At 38.7% G+C, this 25,939-nt stretch overlaps 1 protein-coding gene across 8 annotated transcripts in view; it reads right to left on the bottom strand.

Moving 5' to 3' along the window:
• The window catches only part of LOC131429407 (nucleolysin TIAR), a 717,709-nt gene that overhangs the window by 289,133 nt on the left and 402,637 nt on the right, over nt 1-25,939 (bottom strand). For 3 of the 8 annotated variants that reach the window (XM_058593501.1, XM_058593509.1, XM_058593495.1), the window contains one exon: nt 4,806-4,976. The exons of the other annotated variants lie outside the window; for them this stretch is intronic. In XM_058593501.1, coding sequence (XP_058449484.1) covers nt 4,806-4,976 — 171 coding nt within the window. The remainder of the gene's footprint in view (nt 1-4,805; nt 4,977-25,939) is intronic. 8 annotated transcript variants of the gene reach the window in all.

The raw sequence follows: 25,939 nt of genomic DNA on the forward strand, positions 1-25,939 counted from the left end.
TTTCTGAGATTGTAAGTAAGAACCCGGAAATAGAAAATAAAACATCTAACTGATGATTCTTTATGTACCAAGTTCTAGGTGCATCTCTAGTTCCGAATTAGCATAGAAAGTATATTCAAATTTAAATATTGCTTCTTAACAAGTTGAGATGGAACTATGAGTGAAGAAGTTCTGTGTTAAAGGGAAAAGATGGATTTTTTCATTTCTTTTATATGTGAATTTGACTTCCAAAGCTGGAATTACAGAGTGATGAGTGTTAAAAGCTTCGTTTTTATGAGTGACAATGCAAAAAGAAACAATTACTTTGAAGGTATTCAGTAAGATCTTCTAGTTTGCAAGTATTGTTCATCATTTATTGAACAAAATTCAATTTACAGATGTTTATCGATTCCCCAGAGATGCTTGAACCGATTTTTACAAAATTATATTCAAATGAAATGTCTTATATAATCCCATATGATCATATTTAATTTCATAGAGCTCCAATTTTCCGTTTTATTCATTGCAACGCGAGAGCCGTAATTCCTTATTAACAGATCAGCTAAAAAGTTCGTATCGTTTCTATGAGAGGGCGCCACTAGAATTAAATCCATACCATTTTCAGTTAGTACCAACCTTCAAAAGATACGTGTATAAATTTGACAGCTGTCTGATTATTAGTTTGTGAGATATTGCATTTTGAGTGAAGCTACTTTTGTTATTGTGAAAAAAATGGAAAAAAAGGAATTTCGTGTGTTGATGAAACACTACTTTTTGATGAAAAAAGTGCCGCCGATACCAAAAAATGGCTTGATGAGTGTTATCCAGACTCTGCACCGGGCGAAGCAACAATTCGTAAGTGGTTTGCAAAATTTCGTACTGGTCATATGAGCACCGAAGACGATGAACGCAGTGGACGTCCAAAAGAGGCTGTTACCGATGAAAACGTGAAAAAAATCCACAAAATGATTTTCAATGACCGTAAAGTGAAGTTGATGGAGATAGCTGACACCCTAAAGATATCAAAGGAACGTGTTGGACATATTATTCACGAATATTTGGATATGAGAAAGCTTTGTGCAAAATGGGTGCCGCGTGAGCTCACAATCGATCAAAAACAACAACGAATTGATGATTCTGAGCAGTGTTTGGAGCTGTTATATCGAAATAAAACCGATTTTTTTCGTCGATATATTACAATGGACGAAACATGGCTCCATCACTTCACTCCGCAGTCCAATCGACAGTCAGCTGAGTGGACTGCACGCGATGAACCGAACCCAAAGCGTGGAAAGACTCAACAATCGGCCGGTAAGGTTGTGGCGACTGTATTTTGGGATTCGCATGGTATAATTTTCATCGACTACCTTGAAAAGGGAGAAACCATCAACAGTGACTATTATATAGCGTTATTAGAGCGTTTGAAGGACGAAATTTCAAAAAAACGGCCTCATTTGAAGAAGAAAAAAGTTTTGTTTCCTTAAGACAATGCACCGTATCACAAGTCGATGAAAATCATGCTGAAATTGAACGAATTGGGCTTCGAATTGCTCCCTCATCCACCGTATTCTCCAGATTTGGCCTCCAGTGACTTTTTCCTGTTCTCAGACCTCAAAAGAATGCTCGCTGCTAAAAAAATTAGAAGCAATGAAGAGGTAATCGCTAAAACTGAGGCCTACTTTGAGGCAAAGGACCAATCGTACTACAAAAAGGGTATCGAAAAGTTGGAAGATCGCTATAATCGCTGTATCGCCTCTGATGGCAATTATGTTGAATAATAAAAACATTTTGGAAAAAAATGTGTGTTTCTATTAAACGATACGAACTTTTCAGCCGAACTGTTACGTTTTGGATTATGAAACAGTATGTTGATTTGACTGATATTCTTTGTACGCGTGTTTTTTTGTATAAGCGACTTTTCGCCTTATTCCAGTAGTAGGAGTTTTACGCGCTTGATGATAAAGCGATGTTTCGGAGCAAAGTGAAGCACGATTTCCAATACTGATTTATGCAATTGTTTCTTAGCATCTAATAGACTATGCATAACACCCTTTTTCATGACGTTTCGATTTTAGCACGGTTCGTTTTTTGGCAACATAATCGTTCGACCATACCACATGTGTTAGAAAAATGACAGTATTTTCAAATTCAAAACAATTTCATATTTATATTGATTTATACTGCTTGCAACAATAATTGCTGGAAGAACACAACTTCTTACACCTTCATACCATTCGAAGAAGTTCGTCGCGATAAGCAAATTTATGTGTGAAAAACAGTTTCATAATTTTTTCAAATGATCCTATATAAGGTTTCTGAAATTCATTTGGATCCGACTTCCGGTTCCGGAACTACTGGGTTGAGCATTAAAAATTCTCTACCGCCAACTTCTAAAGCGACGAAATGAAAGAGGGAAAAGTTCTTAACCAGGTTCGAAACAGGTTCATGTTGCCGGCCATACGAGCCAACTTCGGTTATTCCGGTCCTCGAAATTAGGTTTCGGAAGTATTGGGAATAGTGGAAAAAAAATCGAAGGCTTGCGGTTTCATACAGAATTCCTGAGTAGATAATACTTCCAGTTCCCGAGAAACGGGTAGGAGCACTTTTGTTGATTGAATTGGCTTTTTTGATCATTTGTTGCTTTTGAAATCGTTGGCCGTTAACGTGAAATAAATATTTCAAAAGCAACAAATGATCAAAAAGCCATTATTCAATACACTTCCTGTTCCGGAAATATAAGATGTTTGTGATCCGTAGACTTTTTTAGATTACGTTCGAACAAATTTTTTGTTTGTTGTTGTTGTTGTTTAAAACTCCACAGTAATATTTATGATGGTATGAGTAATATAAGAAAGGCATCATTACACCACTAGGTGAATTTAAACAGGAATTAAAACAGGACCAACAGTTGAGATACTTGAAAAAATGATGAGGTTTTGTGCCTACAGGAGAAATACTAGCTAACAATCCACTCCCGCGTGCTTTTCCTTCTGCATGAATTATGAGTAAATGAATACAAATCATAACTTTTGAGGATTTTCTTCTTCTATTGGAATGAATTCATGTGGTAAAGATTTTTTCCATTACTGGATATACAAGCTAGATAGGCTTAGGTTTCCATGGATCCTTTCTAAATCGGCTTCATTCATATTTTAACTGGTCTTAAAATGTCTGTGAAAATTGAAGACTGCACGGCGACACCTTCGCCGTTAGTTCTGGAGTACCTCAGGGCAGTCATTTGGTACCGTTCATATTTTTACTATACCTCAACGATTTCAATCCTTTTTCTATAATGTTATAAACTGTCTTTTGCTGACGATTTAAAGCTATATCATCAGGTTAAATTCCAAGAAGACAGCTTGATTTATTCGCCAATTGGTGTCAAATCAACAAAATAGCATTGTATACCTCAAAATGTTCTGTTATTTAATTTAATATTAACTATCAAGAAAGACTCCTAGATTTGTTCGATTCAGATCGTGTGAACTACCCGAGATAAATTATACTAAAACTGTTTATAAAATAGTTTAGCTAGCGAAATTATTGTCCTGGATTTTACCGAGCACGTCTTCAAGTTGACGCAAGCTATACAGATTTCTCCGTAGCTTCGGACAAGATAAATCTTTAAATAACAGTTGCCATGCTAGATAGGCTTGGTTTCCATGGATCTTTTCTTAATAGGCTTCAATCATATTTAACTGATCGCAAAAAGTCTGGAGTCTGCTCGACGACACCTCCGTCGTTAGTTCTGGAGTACCTCAGGGCAGTCATTCGGGATCGTTTATATTTTTACTTTACCTCAACGATCTTAATTTTCCACTGAAATGCTATAAACTGTTTTTTACTGACGATTTTAAGCTCAAATCTCAAAAAGACACAATATTTATACAACCACAGCTTGATTTATTCGCCAATTAGTGTCAAATCAACAGGATGGCATTGAACGCCTCAAAATGTTCGGTTTTTTCATTCTCTGGGAAACACTCGTTCATAAGATACGAGTACAACATTACGGCAAAAGTGCTGAGACGTGAATCGTTCGTGAAGGACAGTAGGTATTATTCTTGATGTCAAATTGAACTGTAAAAACACACTTTGTTCGTGTGCTATCATATCATGGTTACCTTACTATCAAATCGACGATGAGCGTGTCGAAGCTATCCAGCGAAAACTTCTTCTTTTTTACTCCAAGATCGCTGTTAACTTATAGGCTTGGGTCTATTACTTGTTTGTAGGTATTGCTCGAAAGCAGTTTTATCATCCCTTTTTGAGATTACCTTCCGCCAGAACAACTTTTTTTTTGTCTTCGATTTCCATTTATTTCTAAATATAATAAAACTATTGATTCTTTGTCCGTTGTTAGGCCCGGGACTTCTCGTTCCATGTAGTATTAGAATGAAAATTTAAGCACAGAACTTCACCCGAACTGTACAAACATCTATGGATGATAGTCTGTTTCAAACAACACAAACAGCATTTCAGATAGGATCTATCTACAGCAACAACAAAAAAAGAACATCTTTTAAATATTCAACACCACTTCCGTGTCGCAGGGTTAGGATAAACTAGCGAATTAAAAATTCCCCCCCTTCCCCAAAATCATGTAACAGCAAAAGGGGTTGAAAACCCTTGTCCCCGGGTCCGTGAATCAACCTCAAAAGGAAGTCTAGCACCGCCAGCAGTAGCAAAGAAATTTGCATCCTTTGCGCGAGCAAAACTGTTCCGCTGAATGGTTCCACCTTTCCTCCCCCCCCCCCTGCTGCTGGGCCGCACCCGACGACAATCCCAATTTCACTTAATTAGAAAATTTGAATTCAAATATTTACCTAAGTTCTCATTGGAACCGTGGTGCCGCACCGTCGTCCCCGCCGCCGTTGTCGTCGTCGTCGTCATCGTCGACGTCTTCCAGGGCAGCTTGACGAGGTTACCGCCGCCACCACCGCCGCCACTGTTCGCCGCCGTCGGGGGCAGATGCCAGTGGTACGAGGACGACATTTCTACCGGTTATTTCAGTTTCGAGGTTCAGTTTTTTTTTTCGTTCATTTGTTTGTTTGTTTGTTAGTTTTGTTTCAGTGTTTTCGACAGATTCATCAACCCAGGCAGGCAGGCATCGTCGCCGTCGTCGTCGTCGTCGTCGTCCGCGCGGGGGTGGGTTTTTCAACGAGGGTGGAAAAAAAAAAGAGAGAAAGAAAGAGAACGAAAGTTGCAGAATAGTTTTGTGTGATTTCGACGATTCTTCTTCAGTCGGTTTTTTTTTTGTTTGTATCATTGTGCTCGGGTGTGTGTATGTGTGTTTCTCAGCAACTCACAACCCGACTGCAAGACAGAAGTTTATTCAAAATTTGATGTAGAACTAGTTTGAATAGAAAAGTAAAACAATTGAATGCATTCAAGATTCAGATAGAAGAAAAGAAGTAGCTCGTTAGGAAGTGTTAAAACATACTCTCAATCTCTCACAACGGTTGAGGATTAAGTGTTGAAAAAAAAGGTAGCAGGGATCTTCTTACTTACCTGAAAGAGAGACAGAGATAGAGAGTAAAGGTCAATAGAATGCGTAGAAATAGTAGAAGTTGTGAACAAACGCAGTTCAAATTTACGATCAAAGTTCGAGTGCATTTAATAGCATAATAGCAACACGCTGCCAATTGGGTATCGTGTTTCCTTCAACAATCGGTGCCTTTAAAAAAAAACAAACGGTAACAATTCAATCAGTTTAAAGATAAGGTCATACAGCTACTTCAATATTGTCTCTCTTTCTTTTGGAAGAAGTTAAAATTTTAAGAAGTTAACCTCGGCAGTTAACTCGACAACTATTCAAAATACATTTCATACATGGCTGCCCAATACTTCGCTACTTAAGTTCAGCCGTTCGTAATCGCAAAATAGTCGGTTAAAACTGAACAACATGTGCCCAGCCGCAGGATGAAAACTTAGCACGGCAACTCACGAAACTTAACTTCCTGGTGGTGGCGATGTTGGTGCCAGAAGGCACACACCAAAATTTAAGATTACTACTCTGCTCAAGCTGCTGTCGGTGTCTCTGCATCCTGCACTCCTTCCGGTTACAGAGAGAGAGAGAGCAGAACGTGACGACGATATGCAGCCCCCCTCCCCCTCTTCCAAAAAAACCCTTCCTCAGCCTTGATCGATGTTGAAAATTAGATTTTTGTTAGCCAACGGCAAACAGAGCGCTTCAGTTTTGTGCAGTCACTTTTCTACTTAGCCGTTCTTCGTCGCGGTTTGTTTTTTATCGCTTCGCTGACTCGACTGCTGCTGCTGCAATGGCAGCAGCGTTGCCAATCAACAAGATACGGCGGCGGTGTTGTGTTTGCTGCACCCGACGATCAATTATTAACAGTTGCTTGACTTACTTGGATTACGATGATGCATTCCAAGCAGGCCACGATGATGATAAATTGTCACGTCTGACCGAGAATGTGGTTGTATGAGCAGCAGCCTGCGGTACGCGTTCGGAGTATAAATAACGGCCTACTATGACCTCTCTGACTCTGAATAACACAATCAACGCACAGGGTAGTGAGGAAGTGTTGGCAAGGAAGCAGAATCAGCTGGAACATAATTAGTTTCTGGCGGTTCGGTTGGTGGGCGGAAAGAAAACAAATTCTTTTTTTTTTGTTCTTTTTCCATTCAAACCTACCACCACCACCATGCGGCATGCGGGCATCTGCTGAATGGGCGGCCGTCGTAAGGGGACATATGGCGGTCGGTTGTTTTTTCCGCACCTTCACCATATTTGCCACACAAAAGGCACAGAACAAGTTGAGCTTTATGAAAAAGAGGGAAAAAATATGAGCAGGTCGAAAGTGTTTTGCAGGTTAATAAATTATTTTTTCGACTTTCGGGTTGCTTCCCAGCTGAATAGGTGTGATTTTCCTTCTGGCCGACGCGCACGGGCTCACAGTCACACAAACAAACACACACAGAGAAGAGAAAGAGGCCCGGAATGGTACGTGACTAGTGAGGCTGAGAGGCGAACAAAGAATGAAGCGCTGCTTTTCCGAGATGAAATAGGAATGAACTGCGAGAAACCGAAGCCGGAAACCGAGGAGGTGTGTGTGATTGCTGTGGCCAACGGAGGCTTGCTTTTCGGTAGTTAATGAATATTGCAGGCCGTCTGGAGAATTGGATTAGCAGGCCGTGAAAATGAACATGACTTCGGTATGCCGTTCAGAATATGGTTTCAGTGCAGCAGAAGTTACTGTTTAGCACGCAATGTGTTCATAATCGCAGTTGGCTTCGGAGAATTGGAGAAAATTGTATTTGTTTTCCAGGAAAAGGTCCATTCGTTAGGTTGAATATTACCGACATAAAATCATAAGAGCAATCGTGCTGCGTGTTGTCGCAGACTCCAATCCGTGCCCCAAACCTACAGATTACAGATCAACACACACACACAAAGAAAAAAACATTGTTTACATTCAGCTGAGTATAATCCCCGCACATCCATCTTACAATCAATTACCGAGATTACATCTCTATCCACAAAACCCCTTAGAATAGGGCCATTAGAATAATTGCTTTTATCATTTCTCGTTTTGGTAAAATCCACCACCACCGAATTGATCCTCACTGATCATCTTGATGGCGTCTTCGATCGATGGAGAAGCGCTACCGGGCAAACAATTCTTCAACTACTCACTCAGTAGCCTAGCCTGCGCCTACTTGGATCAAATAAAGCATAGTTTTCATTTCTTCGACCTCAGCAACCGATGCCATTATTTCACTCAAGATAGCAACCACAGGAAACGAAAAAGACGAAGAAAAAGTACAAAAAATAACAAAGTGAGCACTCCCGTGGCCCACTTCGAAACGCCCAGAGAGAGACTGAGAGCTCATCAAATATGCATTCGATTCGAAATTTAAATCCCGCCAGAACCTCGGTAGCTCGATTGAACCAGATAAGAAATAGCTTTTCCGTCTGATTGTCCATTTCTTTCCCGGGGAGGGGTTTGTTTACTTCCAGCGATAGACTGATCCTGCCCGGGGATATTCCGTCGGCGAAATCTGATCGTATTTACCCATCGTCGAGAGACGGCATGTCTTTCTCACGGGGCACATAAAATCATTCGAATTCGTAGTTGGTTGGTTTTTTTGGTAAATTTATTTTGCGTTAACGGACAACGTTTCGATGGTTTTTGGCTTCATCTTCAGGGTAAAACGACTACACTTTTGAGGTCTTTTTTTAACGATTTTCTTCATGCGGTTTTTTTACGCGGATTTTCCAAAGTTACGCGGTTTTCTTGTTCTGTCTTAGAAATACATGAAACGTTGAAATCTGGTGTTATTCTGAAGTTTTTTTTCAAGTCAACAGAAAATTTTCGATTAAACAAAAAAATTTTTTTTAGCTTACACCAGATCTTAACGGTTCAAGACATTTGGCATGAAAACAAAATCCGAATTTTCGGATTTCCGAAGTTAGTGGTCTCAAATTTTTCATGTTCCGAAGGCGTTTTTCTTTTCAAAATAAAAATTTTGACATCAAACCATATCTCAACGTTTCATGCATTTTAAGACATATGGCATAAAAAAATTCGATTTCGGAAATCTCCAAGTTCCGAAGTCGATATAAAAAAACAATTGGTTTTTGAGATCGCACCCGATCTGGACGTTCTATCCCTGTCTTCTGGTCTTCTTTTCGCTTCCTCTCTTCTAGTCTGCCAATCTTCAAATCTTCAAGTCTTCTAGTCTTTCAGTCTTCTAGTCTTCTAGTATTCAAGTCTTCTTGTCTTCTTGTATTCTAGTCTGTCCCTGTCTTCTATTCCTCCTCTCTTCTAGTCTTCCAATCTTCTTTAGATCTGCGGTTTTATACGCGGATTTCCGAAGTCACGCGGTTTTTTTGCGCGGTTTTTACGCGGTATATTTCCCCCCACGTTAAAAGGGGACTTCAGTGTACAAATATTTTCAAGAGAAATTTTCGAAACGGTAAAGGTTTTGACGAGAAACCAATGGACGAAAAGGTCATCTCTGAATTGGAAGCAACACAAATAAATCCCACTCGCTCTCAAATAAAATCGACAAAAAATCATTCAACGATTGTACTCTACTATTGGGTCTAAAAGTAAGTTAACAGTGATTGGTGGACTGTAAAAATAATTGGTGGACTGTAAAACAATTTCGATGCGAAAAACTTCACAACCGACTCGTAAGTGTACATAATTATGATCTAACTAGTGCGGGAACCCTATGGACACTAAGAATCCTTACAAGTCTTGACTATGACTGAGGAGTTTTAATATTAATTTTCTTCCGTGGAATCGTACGATCGGTTGGTTACAACACCGTTTCTTATTTATTTATTTTTTGTTGAGAAACGTTCATTTTCGAGGCCGTCTTTTAAGGTAGTCAATTGAAAAAACTTTACATTATTCACAAAAAAGGAAGAGATTCGTTGAGAGCTAGGTGAGGGCTCAAGGAAAAAAAATTGATGACTTTCATGAACGTGAGATTTAGGCATAGCCACATTTTCCGTCTGCTCAAGAAAGATTGAATCTTCAAGAAACGGAATTTGAGCCAGACACGACATAATTAAGTAATGTTAACAAGAAAATAAACTATTCTTTACGTTTGGTTTTCAACTCATCAGCAGTTAAAAGAATATAACATTACAATACCGTTCCAAAACGCGAATTTTCGGTTCAACGAAACCCATATGGAAAAAGGCGGGTGAGTAATGTCAGAGACATAACCGGATTGACGTGAATAGGAATTCTTTCCTCTAATTTAATGCAAATTTTATGAACAATAAATTATCTGACTTCACTCACATATCTTGAAGTTACCAAAATTTATTCAATTCAATACACGCAATGCATTTTTGCTCAAACGCCAAGTAGCTGGATGTTGGTTTTATTTGCACTCGTTTGGTGCGAAGTTCACACTGCCAACGAGTCTCGTAACTGGTTATTTTCGCTTCAGATTAGCATTTTTCATTTAGAGTTGAATAACTCTTATAGCTCGTTTGTAAACAATTCAAATTCTAATAAATTGGAAGTAAATCTTGCGCAGATACCGGCTCTTTAGGAAAACTGCCGTCGAAGCAAAACTGAACAACTCATTTTAAAATTTACAACCCAATAAATTCACGTGTAAAAATTAAATTCGACTCAAAAACGTTGACTCGTCGAAATGGTTCTTGAAATGATTGGACAAAAGCAATGAAACTATGAAAAAAAATGGAATCTGGTTGCGGGAAAGGACTCTGTTTAAATATTAGCATCACCGTGCATAGCCACATATTAAGGCGAAGCTGACGAAACAAATTTCGTTATCAATTTTTTTAGGTTAGAGTTGTGGGTTCTAAATGGAAATTTGAATTTCGAATCGCGTTTAAAAAAAATTACACAAGGATATCGGTATGTTTTTGGTAACCTTCATCAGTGCATCAATTTAAATCTCTTGTCGGTTTTTTATTTTGAGTTATTTAAAGTTGTCTCAAAAACTGAATTTTTGTTTGCATGGTTGAAACCGGGCATAAACAAATACTTTGAAGAAAATAAAAACAAGAGGTCATTTCGATCAAAAAATAGTATAATACCAAGGTAAAATTTTTTGCTGCCAAAAATTTTAAATTTAAATTCTTTTTAGAAGGAATTTAGTAACAATTTTTCTCGGTTACACTCAAATACTTGAAGAAAAGCTTAATTCTCGAAAAAAAAATTTCTGATGTCTTTTTTTTTGGACAGCTGAAACAAGTCAGCTCTAACGCAAATATTAAAAAAATGATCAATAAATAGACACGAATATTTAAACTCTACCTGAAATCTTCTATTCCGGACAGCAAGCCACTTAAAAAACAAGAAAAAAATAATGCTCGAGGAGCGATGAAAAAATTCCACTGGCATCTACCCATCCTAATTAGTAATTATTTTGCGGGACTACCAGGACTAAATAATGCATAATAGAATATTAAATGACCCGTATCGCATTTTCCTTCTCGGTAAAAACGGGGCGTTTTGAAGTGCTCAACAACAACAAAAGCATACCTTTGCATCGTGAACCGTGTTGCTCTTCCTTTTAACTGCCTGTTTTTCATTCCCCATCCCTTCGAGGAGGGGTATTTCTCTGGATGTATTTGTTTCTTTTTATTAAACTGTAAAAAAGCAGTATAATCTGAGCAGGAAATTCGCCGTGGTTTTTTTTAACTTTCAATATGTAAGATAAATTTGACCCAGGAATCAGGAATCAGGAATCAGAACAAATTGGCTCAAATGGCACGTTCCCCTTGATATTTGGAGATTTGTGCCTTGCCATCAATTTGTTTTTAGCATCATTTTCCCGATATATAAGAGGGAAGGATTGAAAGGAAATGGTAAGGGTTGGACTAGGAGGATGGGAAAAATTGACGACACAAAAACACATAAAAGCAGAAGTAAATTCTGCACCCCTAAGGGATGCTGAACAATCTGCTGAGGATCACATTTAGTGGAAGCAGAAGGAAATTCTGAACCTCTACGAGGTCCCGAACAGTCTGCTGTTAATAAAACCTCCAACCCCCGAGAGGATTTAGAGATCTTACAAAAGCGACACCATTCTGCACTCCCGGAAGAATGCAGAACGACTCGCAGTATGTACGAGAAGAAGTAAATTCGGTACCCCCCAGAGGATGCCAAACAATCTGCCAAACCCTATTTAAGGTGAATACAGAAGGGATTCATTCACTCCAGGAAGAACGATGAACCCTTCTGACTATAGCTCCTTACCACATTGGGTGAGAAACGAGAGAATATCCTTCAATTTTAGCTCCGCATACACAGACTCAACCATGTATGGAGAACCAAAAACCCGGATACGTAGCTGCGTCAATGCGGGACAGTTACATATCAGATGATATGAAGTACCATAATCGCATTCACACAAATCACACGAATAATACTCAGCACGTTGAATAGTAGCCATGTGATAATTGAGTTTGCAATGTCCAGTCAGAGCTCTGACCAGAATACTTCAATGATACTTGGAGAAATGCAGTAGACACTTTGACATTTTCAGATTTAATTCTGGTAGAAATGCTTTTGTCCGAGCGCAAGTTTGCAAGCTGCGCCAGTAGCTGGCATGTTTGGATGCAGCCCAAGAACGTATCTTGTGCTTTATCCAACTAGTTGAAAGTGGTAAAGCTGGTTCAGGACCAACGAAATCATTCGTTGCACCAGCTCTAGCCAACTCATCAGCCCATTCATTTCCAGTAATACCAGAATGGCCGGGTACCCATATGAAGTAAACAGCATTTGAAATGCTGAGGTCTTCAATTTGAGTTCGACATGCGATCACTTGATTCGACCGTGAGTCATTCGAACTGAGTGCTTTTAAGGCTGCCTGACTGTCGGAACAAAAATAAATACGTTTACCACAGATCCTCTGCTGAAGTGCCGATTGTACTCCACACAGAATTGCGTAGATTTCTGCTTGGAACACAGTACAGCATCTACCAAGTGAATGAGACTGCTCCAGCCTATTTCACGACAGTAGATACCAGCACCAGCACGACCATTCAACAGAGAACCGTCCGTAAAACAAACTATGTGTTCATCAAGTTGTCGTTCCAGACAACCAGACAATCATTCCTAACGAAGAGGATAGCTCACATTGAATGTTTTAAAAGGAAAACTGCTTGTGAGAGTTAGGTCACTAGGAGCGAGTAAATACTCATCCCACGGAAACATTTGAGACCACAAGCGAGTGTGACTGGTAGCATATTCTAATGGGTTACTGTTCCAAAGCCCTGTAACCCTAAGACGGTATGCACAAGATAATGCTTCTTGTTTTAGGAACACATGTAGTGGTTTAATGCACAGTAGCGCCTCTAGAGCAGCAGAAGGAGTTGTCGTGAATGCTCCTGTCATCGCCATTAGGACCATCCTTTGGAGATGATTTAGCTTTGACTGAACTGTCGCGACTTCTCCTTTCTGCCACCATACAAGACATCCATATGCTAAAATTGGTCTAACGATAGTTGTGTAGATCCAATGAATATATCTGGGTTTGAGTCCCCATGATTTTCCAAAAGCTCGTCTGCATTGGCCGAAAGCCATGCAAGCTCTTTTAATCCTGAAATCAATGTGAGCAGACCAATTCAGTTTTGAGTCAAGAATAACCCCGACGTATTTAACTTGATCGACCACAGTGACCCCTGAACCAAAGAACTGCAACGGACGAGCTCCTGTAATTATCCTACGATGAGTGAAAAGCACCATTGATGTTTTGCCCGGATTTACAGATAATCCAAACCTGACAACACCATTGTTCAACAGATCGCAGGGCTTGCTGCATTAAATCAAAGAGAGTGTTAATGCTTATACCGGTCATCAATATATGATAATCGTCGGCAAAACCATAAGTCGGAAATCCAAGGTTATAAAGTTTCCTTAACAAACCATCAGCGACTAGGTTCCATAAAAGTGGGGATAGTACACCACCTTGAGGACACCCACAGACACTCAGCTTTCTAATCTCTGGCCTACCGAAGCGATGATCAAAGAAGTTGATTGCTAAGCATTGCGTGTATCCAGTAAGGGAAAAACCCAAGATATTCCGTTCACGACTGCAATGTTTAACCTCCTGCAGCCATTCAGCCATCGGCACGGAAATACACCTTGACTTAGGAGTTCCTATTTTTGTGGCCTTTTACGACATGGAATAGGAAACCAGTGGATCAATTCTTGGTAAAAAATAATTCCGCCGGATGCCACACGGCTTACCTGTTTGGTGGACTTATACCACCGGTACAGGTGGACCGTAGCGTTATTCTTAGCAGTTGGGAAACCGCTACCGACACTACACGGCTATCTAGGCTGCTCAGAGAGGGAAGTTAACATTGATGGTCAACTTCCATCTAATCTGAGCAGGAAATTCGCCGTGGTTTTTTTTAACTTTCAATATGTAAGATAAATTTGACTCACTGAAACAGTTAAAATGTATTCCACATGGAAATTAGGCTACATTGCCCACTTGAACACTGTCCACAAAGAAATCAGGGATCGTTCGATAATTGTTACTTATTGTTCTCTCCGTCGTTCCAAAACACTTTCTGAATACTATTTGGCATAAAATCATACTTATTTTGCAGTTTTGCCATTATCGATTGTGTGTGAAATATGATTTGGTAGTACAATTTATTGTAGCAGAAAACAACGGTCTGCCCTAACATTACGAGTAAATCGTTCATCACTCACTTCTAACCTAGTCAGTTAGACAATGTATGAAAGAGCAAAAGAAAGAGCGAAGTGGTTCCAAGATCAATTTGCTTTTAGGATGAGGACAAACAAACACGAGACTGTTATAGATTTTATGGCGTCAGTCGCAGTGGAAGTCGTAGCAATGAAGATTAGTCCAAAAAAGGGATTGATTGCATTTTGCATTTCCACTCCCCCTACCCTATGAGTTTTTATTTCGGTGCCCACTAGGGTGCCAATGGGTTTTATGAGAAATGAATGACCGTAAAATTTTACAAAGCTTTATGATAAGGTATGTGAAATGTCCAAAATTGATTGTTTTTTTTCTAATGCAATATGTCTTAGAAATACAAACGTCCAGATCTTGTGTCTTGAAAAAAAATATAAAGGTAAAATATCAAATACCACATTTGAAACACGAGTCGAAATGATCTAAACTATATTTCAAAGCTATTGCGAATAAATAACCAGCAATTTTATCGAAAAGTCTCATCAAACAAAATTTTTTCCAAGTTTGAACGATATTCTATTAAAAAAAATACTCAATTTCGGAAATTTCACGCTCCCTCGTGTTTTGACATCATAGTCTCATATCAGGTTTAGGTAAAAGAAAGTCGCTCTCAACACCCGGCGAACGATTGAAAGGTCAAAGCCTGGGCATGAATAAATGGCATTTATAATAATAATAAAATCGCTCTTTTTACTTAAATTTCAAGACTTTATATTACATGTTCAGGATTTTCTAGTTTGGACCAAATACAAAACGGTGCTGTTCTATAATTTGTCACCTTATTAAGGGTCGCCTTATAACCTTTCTCATGATAGACTTGATTTCCATTGACGAAAGACTCTGGTAAATAATTTTTGCGGTCCTCTCTCTTGATGTCAATTTTCTACCATCAAGAACGATTTTCGGTGCAAGAATAAGATGGTAATCGCTTTGGTACCATTAAAACTTTCGAGTCAAACTCCCAGAGTTTCTGACCAGTCACTATAGAAGTGAGTGGCCTGGCGTTGTCCTGATGAAAAACGACTGTCGTTCGACTCTGGACCGTTTTTGATAGATCGCCGCCAGCTGTAAACGGTGCCGTTAAAAACAACAGATGTGAAATGGTATATTCCGGGTCTCCGGGTTCTTTCGAATCTTGGTTTAAAAGTCAGCCTCTGCTATGATTACATAGCCTCTCTGTATGGAAAGAGAAAATATGTAAAAAGTTATCTAGAAAAAAGTGCAGCGGAGGTTTATCTTTTGCTTTTGAAAATTTATTTGGTAGAATATACTGGTCATTCTTCCTGTTGTAGTTAAAACAGTTCAAAAGTGTAAACACAAAAGCTCTGTTTGGAAAGCTGAAATGTTTTGGGTCCGGTCAGAAGCGATATGGATTGATTCCCATTTGCGAAAAATTCTAGTAATTAATTTTAGCGGTCGGCTGTTGATGCCAGTTAATCGCTTGGTGCCATTGAACATTTCCAGTCAAACTCCCGAAGTCTCTAACGAGTCACTATAGAAGTGTGTGGCCTGGCGTTGTCCTGGTGAAACACGACAGCTTTTCTGTTGGTCATTTCTGAACCTTTTCTGATTAACCGCCGCCAGCTTAAAATAACCCAATTATTGACTGGAAGTGCGAATTTCGGTTTAAAAGTCACCCTATGCTGTGATTACGTATTCTTTCTGGTGGAAAAAATAAAATTTATAAAGATATTTAAATCCTGCTAGAGACAGAATTGAAAGCTTGATTATTTAGTATCAGTAGGCTTTCCCGTGTCTCGTAAATATAGTCAACTGAATCCCCAAAGTATTCGATATGAAAGAAAGCTTCGAGTGATTTCTAAAAGATGACGCCACTGTTAAATTTCAGTACGGTAGGAATGTCAGATTTCATGTGTCAGAATTGTCATTTTCGACAACAACAAAAAAAGTACAATTGAGGTTTATCATTTTCTTTTCAAAAATTTATTTGGTATATAATATATTGGTCATTCTACATGTCGTGAGTTGTTGAAACGGTTCAAAAATGTAAACACATAAGGTCAGTTTGCAAAGCTGAAATGTTGTGGATCCGGTCAGGAGTGATGTAGATAAGAAACTCTATAATACCACCCTTACAATCCAGATTTGGCCCCATGTGATTATCACTTATTTTGATCAATACCCCGAAATACGATCCTCGCCAGACAAGGTAATCAAAAATCGGCATTATTTTTACTAGAGCTCAATTTTTGTCCGAAATTAATATACTGACAGACAAAGAGGAAAAAGTTAGTTTTCGATCAAGAATAAGAAATATTTAACAATACAATCTCAAATTTTTGAGAAAGAAAAAAAAACACTGAATATTTTCTCTACACTGTATCTAGAGCCAATCGCTGATTTCAATTAGTAAATTAACGCATTTACATTCGAGCCTTGCCGGTGCGTTATGTGTTTTTTTTTAACGAAAATATTTCCAAAATTATGCGGTTTTCTAGTTTCGTCTTAGAAAAGTCTTCAAGTCGACTTGCTGGGAATTTTTTTTTCGAGATAACACCAGTGCATTTATGGATCAGATGGATTTTTGGATCCTTAGGCTGCATCATATTTAATTTTCGTATAAGCAAAAGATTCATACAGTTTCTCTCATTCTTCAGTTGAGCATGTACAAAGCACACCTAGTAATTGGAGTGCATGATAAATAAGCAAACAAAGCCAAACTAATTAACTCAACGTAAATATTGAGAGGTAGCTTATAGGTCCTTATTAGAAGAAAAAAAAGCGACAGTCATAAACATAAGCATACTCAAGTCTCTTTATATGTAACTTATACTTGAAAAATTTCAAAATAAATCGCTTTTGTTTAGCGAATTTTCAAAGCTATGCATTTTTTAAAACGAATTTTTCCAAAATTATGCGGTTTTCTACTTTCGTCTTAGAAAAGTCTTCAAGTCGACTGCTGGGATTTTTTTTTTCGAGATAACACCAGTGCATTTTGTTTTCCAAACTTTTTATGTGGAATTGATCAGATGGATTTCTGGATCCTTAGGCTGCATCATTTCGTATAAGCAAAAGTTTAGTGCAGTTTCTCACATTCCTTAAGGGGCGGGTAGGGTCTAACACTTTTGAAAAATCATTTATTATTTTCTTCGTATTTTCTTATAGTAAAACATTTCAAGAATATTCTGTGAAATTTTCAAGTCAGTCGGAACAAAACTCGGATAGTCATGGGCCTTTACTTTTGCTTATCTCATACCGTAGAGAAGTAAGAGCTCGGCACCCAGGCCCAAGATTTCTGTTTCGTTTGATTTAAAAACTTGACAAAACAATCTTGAAATGTTTGATTATAACAAATTATAAAGGAAAAAAATATGATTTTTTGAAAATGTTAGACCTAGACCCTACGGGGTCTCTTGAAAAATAAATTGTTTCAAAATTTTGAACGCGTTTTTCTCGAAAGCAGGTTTTGAAAGTCCGTGTCCATCGTCATGCAAAAACTACTGAACCATTTTTTTTTTCAAATTTTGCAAATACTTTCTACATATAAAAACTCAGATAACAACGTTTTCTTTTTCGTTATTTGTTACTTTGGGGAGCTTTTACAGTTACAAAATGGGGGATTTTTTTCGTTAAAAATCATAGTTTTCACTTTGAACAACCACCGAAAATTCAAAAAATAAAATAAATGAAACAGAAACGTTGGGGTCTAGAAAAACTTCTCCAGTAACTATGCTGCTTTGAATTGTTCACTTCTGATTAGTCTGCGCTGAAATCCAGTGGACACGGAAATCATTTTATTTTACGAAGTGTTCTCAAAAATACCTCTTCACCGATTTATTTCTAAATATTTTTCTACGAAAAAAGTACAAAATGTTGTGCGAATGATGCTTTTTGTCATGCATAACATTTGAATTTATTTTGTTGAATGATAATTCTAAAAAAATCGCAAAAATGATGATTTTTTTCATCGTTTAGACCCTACCCCCCTTAATAGAGCATTTTCAAAGCACACCTAGTAATTTGAGTGCATGATAAATACTATTTGAAACAAAACTTTTAAATATATATCCAAATTTGCACAGGTACTTTTTGCTATTTAGAGATGATCACATGCGTATTTTTATAGAGATGGAAGCCTAGCAATTGTCGTAAATATACCGACCTGAAAGCAGCGTTTGACCGTGTAAATCATACGCTCTTGATTGCGAAACTGGAGCGTCTAGGTGCATCGTCTAGTTTCTCTCAGTGGCTTAAGTCATATCTCGTAGGCCGAATTTTATCAGTGAAGCTAGGAAATGTCGAGTCACAAAACTTCGCTAACGAATCAGGTGTTCCTCAAGGAAGCAATCTCGGACCATTGCTGTTTTCATTATTTTTTAATGACATTACTTTTGTCATTCCACCAGGATGCAGACTTATGTATGCGGACGATTTGAAACTGTTTCTTGTTGTGCAATCGACAGCTGATTGCATGGAACTTCAGCAGCACCTTAACAATTTTTGTGAATGGTGCAATCTCAACCTCTTAACTATAAGTGTGTCCAAATGCTCTGTGATTTCTTTCACACGTAAGAAAAGCCCGATAGTCTGGAACTACTCTATTTCTGGGGAAACACTTGAAAGAGTAACTGTTTTCAAAGATTTGGGTGTGCTTCTTGATTCTCAGCTCTCCTTCAGACATCACTACTCGCATATAATTGCTCAGGCAAATAGAAACTTAGGTTTCATCATGAGGATCGCCAAAGAGTTTACTGATCCATACTGCCTGCGAGCGTTATATTACGCGTTAGTACGGTCTACCCTTGAAACCGCAGTGCACATTTGGTGTCCTTACGCCAGTGTTTGGATCAATAGAATTGAAGCAGTACAATCACGATTCCTGCGATTTGCTCTCAGATCTCTGCCATGGCGTAATCCGTCAGAGCTCCCACCATACATTGAGCGCTGTCGTTTGCTCAACATGGACACACTAGACAAACGACGAAATATACTCAGAGCAGTATTTATAGCGAAATTGCTGAATGGAGAAATTGATGCTCCTGAAATTCTCTCGCAAATATGTATTAATGTCCCTCCAAGAACGCTAAGAGCGCGGAATTTCTTGCGACTCGACTTACGAAGAACGGAATATGGCCAGAACGAACCGATTAGGGCAATGTGCAATGTTTTCAATAGTGTGTACGACCTTTTTGACTTTTGTGTATCTAGTATTGTTTTCAAGAATAGGCTTAAGAGACTCGGATAGAATATAAGTAGAACTTAATTATTTTTTAGCACTGGACAATGTTTGTATTCGTTAGGCTAATGTTTTTGAATTGTAACTATGTAAACAAATATGTAAAATGTTAAAAAAGATGATGGGTTTTTACGCGCATTTGATGAATTTCAAATGGGCTTTTCCCACTCCACCAAAAACTCCATTGAGATCAATCCAGGTCAGATGGAAAGAAATAGATAAATAAATAAATAAATAAATAAAAGGGAGGGGGGGGGGAAGAGCCATGCAAAAATTCATATAATTCATATAAATCGATACTTTTTGAAGACCATAGTCTTTAAAAAGGAGAGTGTAATGTTGGCAACGAAACAACTGGACGATATAATATCAAATTTATCAAATTTGGCACAGGTAGTTCTTGCTCTTCATAATTGATCATAAGGGTTTTTGGGTGGGAAGTGGTGGACGCAATCTAATTTGACCAGGATCTATACTTTTTGAAAGCTATAGATACTTTTTACACAACTTATATATGATTATAAGGGTATTCGTGAGAGGTGGATGTATTAAGCGACTATAAAAAAGGGGTGTAATATTTGTAACTTCGGAACTACTGAACGGATTGCTATCAAACTTGACACTAAGAAGTGTATCGAAAAAAAGCTATCCACATACATTTGTGTTGTACGCATGTATTTGTGATGGTTTTTTATGCTCAAGATCACAGCATGCTGTGCGTTTGGCTGTCAGCTTTCGTTTGTTTACCTGTTTGTGCGGTTGAAAGTCTGCGTTTTCAAAATGTCGCGTATTGAAAAGGAAGTGAGAATTAAAGTTCTGGACACATGGCTAAGTGAGAAGGGTATTACTATGCGAAAATTGGCGAAGCGGTTTGGAATTCATCATGCCAGTGTTAAACCATCATTAATAAGTTTGGGGAACACTATTTTTTGATGAACTACCAGGAAGAGGCAAAAAGCCCGGTTCTTCCAATGCGAAACTGGACCAGAAAGTGGTATCTCTAATCATGAAGAACAAATCAATGTCAATACGTGATTTGGTCAAAATAGCAGGAACGAGTGTCGGAATGATCCAGCGTATCAAGAGGCGAAATCACCTGAAGACCTACAAGAAGCAGAAAATCTCGAAACAAAGTGTAGAACAGAAGAAGAGAGCAGCAACAAGGGCCCGGAAATTGTATTCGCGTTTTTTGCAGGGTCCGAGTACATGCGTTTTGATGGACGATGAGACTTATGTAAAGGAGGACTTAAAAACCCTTCCAGGTCCACAATAGGTCAATTTAAGTGGAGAAATTTGGTCGAAAGGTACTAGTATGGCAAGCAATATGTTCCTGTAGTTTGAAGTCAACCATTTTTCACACTACCGGAACTAGAAATGCAGAAATCTATCGATCTGAGTGTCTCCAGAAGAGATTGCTGCCTTTATATAAGAAGCATTGTACACCTCCACTGTTTTGGCTGGATTCAGCGTCGGATCACTATGCCATAACCACTCTCATTTGGCTTGCGGAAAAGGGTATAAATTTCGTTGAGAAAAATATCAATCCACCAAATTGCCCTCAGCTTCGACCCATCGAGCGTTACTGGGCAATCGTGAAGAGGGTCTTCAAGAAGACTGGTGGGGCAGCTGGGAACATGCAGGAGTTCAACAAAATTTGCTCTTGACACTAATACTTCTTGTTCAGAGATGACCATTGAAACATTTTCAGAGGAAAGAGTGTGCAGTAGATGTCTTTAACATGAAGGGGGGGTCATGATAAAATTATCAAATTTAAAGAGAATCGATACCTTTTATAGTCCATCAATAGTTTTTGAAAAACTCAAATACAGTACAGATATTATTTGCACTTCAGATAATCCTAAGAGTATTTTATAAAGGGAAGGTGGCGGGAGCTGATAAAGTAAGGGTTTTATCTGAGGGGGTTTAAATTGTTTATATGATCGACCATAACTCCGAAACAACTCAAAAGATTACATCTAACTTGGTACAAGTTATTATAGCTGTTCATAGGTTGCTAAAATAAATTGGAAATTTTCGAAATAAATCGGATTTGTTTAGCAAATTATCAAAGTCAAGTGTTTTATATGTGAATTTTTCCAAAGTTAGGCGGTTTTTGATTCCGATGTTTCATCAGTTTTCAAGACATCTGGCAACAACAAAAAATTTAGTTTTGCGTTTTTTTATGTGAATTTTCAAAATTTTGTGATTTTTTTATGCGGCCCCACATAAAAAAAATTGAATGTAATAATCAACTGCTGACCGAACCAAGTACGAATTTCTAACAAAGAACTGAAATCGTTTTAATGACAGTGCGTTCCTAATGTTCAAATGGGCAAAGTAGCCTCGCATAGAATCATAGAAGTTCATGAGAAGTGTTACTTGGGAATTTCTGGGTGGGTGGCGTGGTCGTGGACGGAAATCCATAAACAGCAACTCCGGTGACAGCAACTCAACGGTCCAACGTTGCCGCGGACCACCAACTCACCAGCACACAAACCGAAAACCGGATGACCCACAGAAACCGTATAATCATTTCACAATTGTAATTAACCACTGACTGCTCGGAAGGAATGGATGAGAATCCAGCAGAGACTGGGGACGACCACCAAGCGAACAACGCATTTCCGCGCGGATGACGAGAAATCGAGGCGGGGGAAAAGGTGTCGAGGCCCATTTGAAGACTCATTCCAGTAATAACGCTAATAATAGGGACAATAATGGCTTCTTGGTTTTGTTCATTGTGAAGCCACAAAACACAAAACGGACGGGAAAATGGACAGACAGACAGACACTCGCACACAATCACATTCGGAGGCGAGTGTGGCGCGGCTCCTTTTGTCCATTTCATCTTTTTCTTTTTCTTTTTTTTGGGGCGGTCGAAAAAGAGCCTGGTAATAACCCTAATTAAATCAAATTTAATTAAATGTGATAATGAGTAATCAGAGCGAATAATAATTAAACGGGAAATTTGTTTCCTTGTTTGTGCCGGTCTGCTGGATGGCGATGGTGTGGCTTTAGGATTTTCAATTCCGCGTGGTGCCACTTAACGGTGAGTAATTTAAACGTAGAGATATTTTAATTAGCGAAAGTGCGAAAAATGACACTGGTGCAAAGTAAACAGATTTGTCATCGGCAGGAGAAAAAATTTTCAGCATCGCAGCAACCCGCCTGTCGGCTTGGTTCATAATAATAATAATAATAACACACACACACACGCACACAATTGGAAGGAGACGAAATAACAGTGTGGAGAAACTTTTGGGTTCTGGTTGTCAACCAGCTGGAGGACCGTAATTCAAACATCAAACCTCAATGGTTTGGCCTGTTGGGGTCATTTATTATTCAAGTCATCCTTCGATACACACACGGAGAATGCTTATTGAATATCAACAACAGAGAAAGAAAAAAAAGAGTAGAAACTTATCATCATTTCGGTCCTTTTTTCAGCCCTAGTCAATCGAGCACGAAACTAATTCATCCTAATTGAAAACCAAAGGGTGTGCACGAGAAAATCAAGCCCCGGGATTGCTTCGAATTGAGACGGTATTGTTTTTTTTTCTGCTGTTGTTGCCCTACTCGGTCACAGGTGGCCCCCATCATCATCGTCAGAAGTCGTCTAATTTCAGTCGTGTTTGTTCCCTTCATTACACTTCCAATAGATCCAATTTCGATTCGAAAAGAGTCAATCTAACCTTTTCCTTTTGCCTTCCGACCGGCGGCTTGTTGAAAAGAGGGGGTACATTTTTCAGCGATCAGAATCTTCCACACGTTTCGCAAACAAATGATGAATGAATGAGGAACAATTTTCCCACCAATATCCTCCTCTCTTCATTCTTTCCTTCTCCGGTTTGATAAAGAAGGAAAAATAACTCCGAGATCACATCTTCAATGTTGGCGAAAAATAATAGACCTTCCGACGTTATTTTTTTAGTCGTGCCCGCCACAACCTTCCCACCATCGGCAAACGGAAAAAAAGATGAACCATATGAGCACGGCCGACTCATCGAAGCAGGCGAAGACTGCATATATAAAATTTGATAATCCTGGAAGTGCTCTTTCCTGCAGCGTCAAAACCTACTATGATCTGCACAGCACACACCACACCGCCCCCGGTACGTACGTAGGGTAAAGTGTTATAATATGCCCCCCTTAAGAAAACATTGAGATATTTCCAAGTGTATTGATATATTTTCCTCAAGAATGTAAGTATTTCATTGCAATACGGATGAGGAACATAATTTTCAATGACTCCAATAGAAAAGATGAGAATTGATTGATATAAACACATTTTCCAAAACGGTCACATTCTTAGTTTTTTTCGCTCGCCTCAGACATAATGCCCCAGCAGCCGTAAAATATGTCTCACAACAAATCAGTGGTATGACACACAACAAAAGACATTTTATCCCACAACAATGATGCATTATGCTTCTTGAAATGTCCATAAAGTTACTGTTTTAAGATAATCAGTATGTCAAAGAAATGGCGGATGAAACATCTATTTAGTCGTAGCAAAACCTTACATCGAAAAGCTGTCAAATGAAATTTTTAGTTTTTTCATACTTTCCTGCAAAACGACAACCACCAAACTTGCATAGCAGAAAGATCCTACGAAAAGATAGTGTTAGTGATAAAACTTTGGTTCAGAAAAGTCTTTAATGCTTAAGAAAGGAAAGGGGGCATTTTGGTTAGCAGGGGCGCTTTATAAGACTTTCCCCTACGTACTAAAGCCAAAAAAAAGGGTAAGCCGGGCAGATGATATTTTCTTGTCTCGGCACAGGTTAGAAGCAGGAACAGCGAGTAAGATGGAGGTGAGAGAACGAAAACGACGACGTATCGGTTTCTTGCCTGGGCAAAAGTGAGGACGTGACTTGATCTCGTCTTTGGACGCCTCACGTCGTCGTCGTCGTCGTTGCTCCGGTTACTCCGGTTTGCTTCGGTTACTAAAGGGATCATATCACCTTTTTTTTGCTTGGAGGGACTACTTGGACTGTTTGGACAGTGAGGTATAACTGGAAAGGACTTGGTAGGGGCAGAATTCTTGCCCCCCTCCTCCTTCCTCTTTTCCTCCTTCTGCTTGAAAACTGATGAGATTGATGGAACTTATCGGTGTGCGTTTTTTTTTCTTTCTCTCTTTCGTTTGAGATATCAACGTGAAATTTTGAAGGTGGTAGCAATTGAAGGAAATCCAATTACTGTTTGCCGGATTTGGATTTTTATTTTTTGTTTGAAGTAGATTCTTGTTTTGCGTTTCATTTGAGTCGGAAAATGATCCCCGTAAAATAGAAACCGTTGTTTTTCTCCCTTTCGCTGCAAAAATAAACACCGCGAGTCGATGTCGGTGCGGATGGTGGAGGTCCCCCCCAGCAATGGATGGGTAAACCGCCGAGGCACTTGATTGACGATCCTCACTTGCAGGATCATTTTCAGGCGAGTTTTGTTTTCAGAATATAATAATGGTCATTTTTTTTGTCTTTCGCATGGAAAGATATATTTGGAGCATGGAAATGGCCACTGGAGTTGACACTTACTGTGTGTCTCTCTCCCTCTCTCTCTCCAGCAGGCATAAAACCTCCTCATAATTTCTACCAACAGTTTATTCGGTTCCAAATATACAATTAATCTGAACATTTTTGTGCTCTCGGAGCCGATTTTCACAAACTAATTTTCTAATTAATGTTATGGCCCCTAATAAATCTCCTGATTTTATTTTCGGATCCGACTACAGGTTCCAGAAATACACGATGATGTATATGAAGTATTTCAAGTTGTCATTCAAAGCACGAAGCAAACATCGTAAAAAATCATCTAAATTTGACCTTAAAACTAATTTAATTTGTTAGATGATGTTTACCCCTTTTTGTAGCTTATACTGTTAGTTGATACACAAAGAAACTTTTTATGTTTTCTTCGAAAAACCAAAAAAGATTATTTCGATGAATAACAACAGTATTTAAAATATTAGAATATGAGATTTTCGCCTATCTCTATAGAAAGGTATTAGAATTGCTGGAAAAACCGACTTTTGAACGGAGCCTCGGAGACCCATAGTGTTTTATACCATTCGACTCAGTTCGACGAGATCGGAAAATGTGTGTGTGTGTGTGCACTTTTCGAAGAGATTTGAACGCGCTCAATTTTCTCAAAGATGGCTGAACCGATTTTAACAAACTTGGGCTCGTTTGAAAGCTACTGTTGGACCATTGATCAAGTTCGAAGATCAAATGGCTGTGACTTTTGGTTCCGGAGATATGATTGTATAAGTGACGTAACCGACAAAAAGCGTTGTATTTGAACGCGCTCAATTTTCTCAGAGATGGCTGATCCGATTTTTACAAACTTGGGCTCGTTTGAGAGCTACTGTCGGGCCATTGATCAAGTTCGAAGATCAAATGGCTGTGACTTTTGGTTCCGGAGATATGATTGTATAAGTGACGTAACCGACAAAAAGCGTTGTATTTGAACGCGCTCAATTTTCTCAGAGATGGCTGATTCGATTTTTACAAACTTGGGCTCGTTTGAGAGCTACTGATTACAGTTCGAAGATCAAATGGCTGTGACTTT

The sequence above is a fragment of the Malaya genurostris genome, chromosome 1, assembly GCF_030247185.1.
Source record: "Malaya genurostris strain Urasoe2022 chromosome 1, Malgen_1.1, whole genome shotgun sequence".
NCBI lineage: Eukaryota > Metazoa > Arthropoda > Insecta > Diptera > Culicidae > Malaya > Malaya genurostris.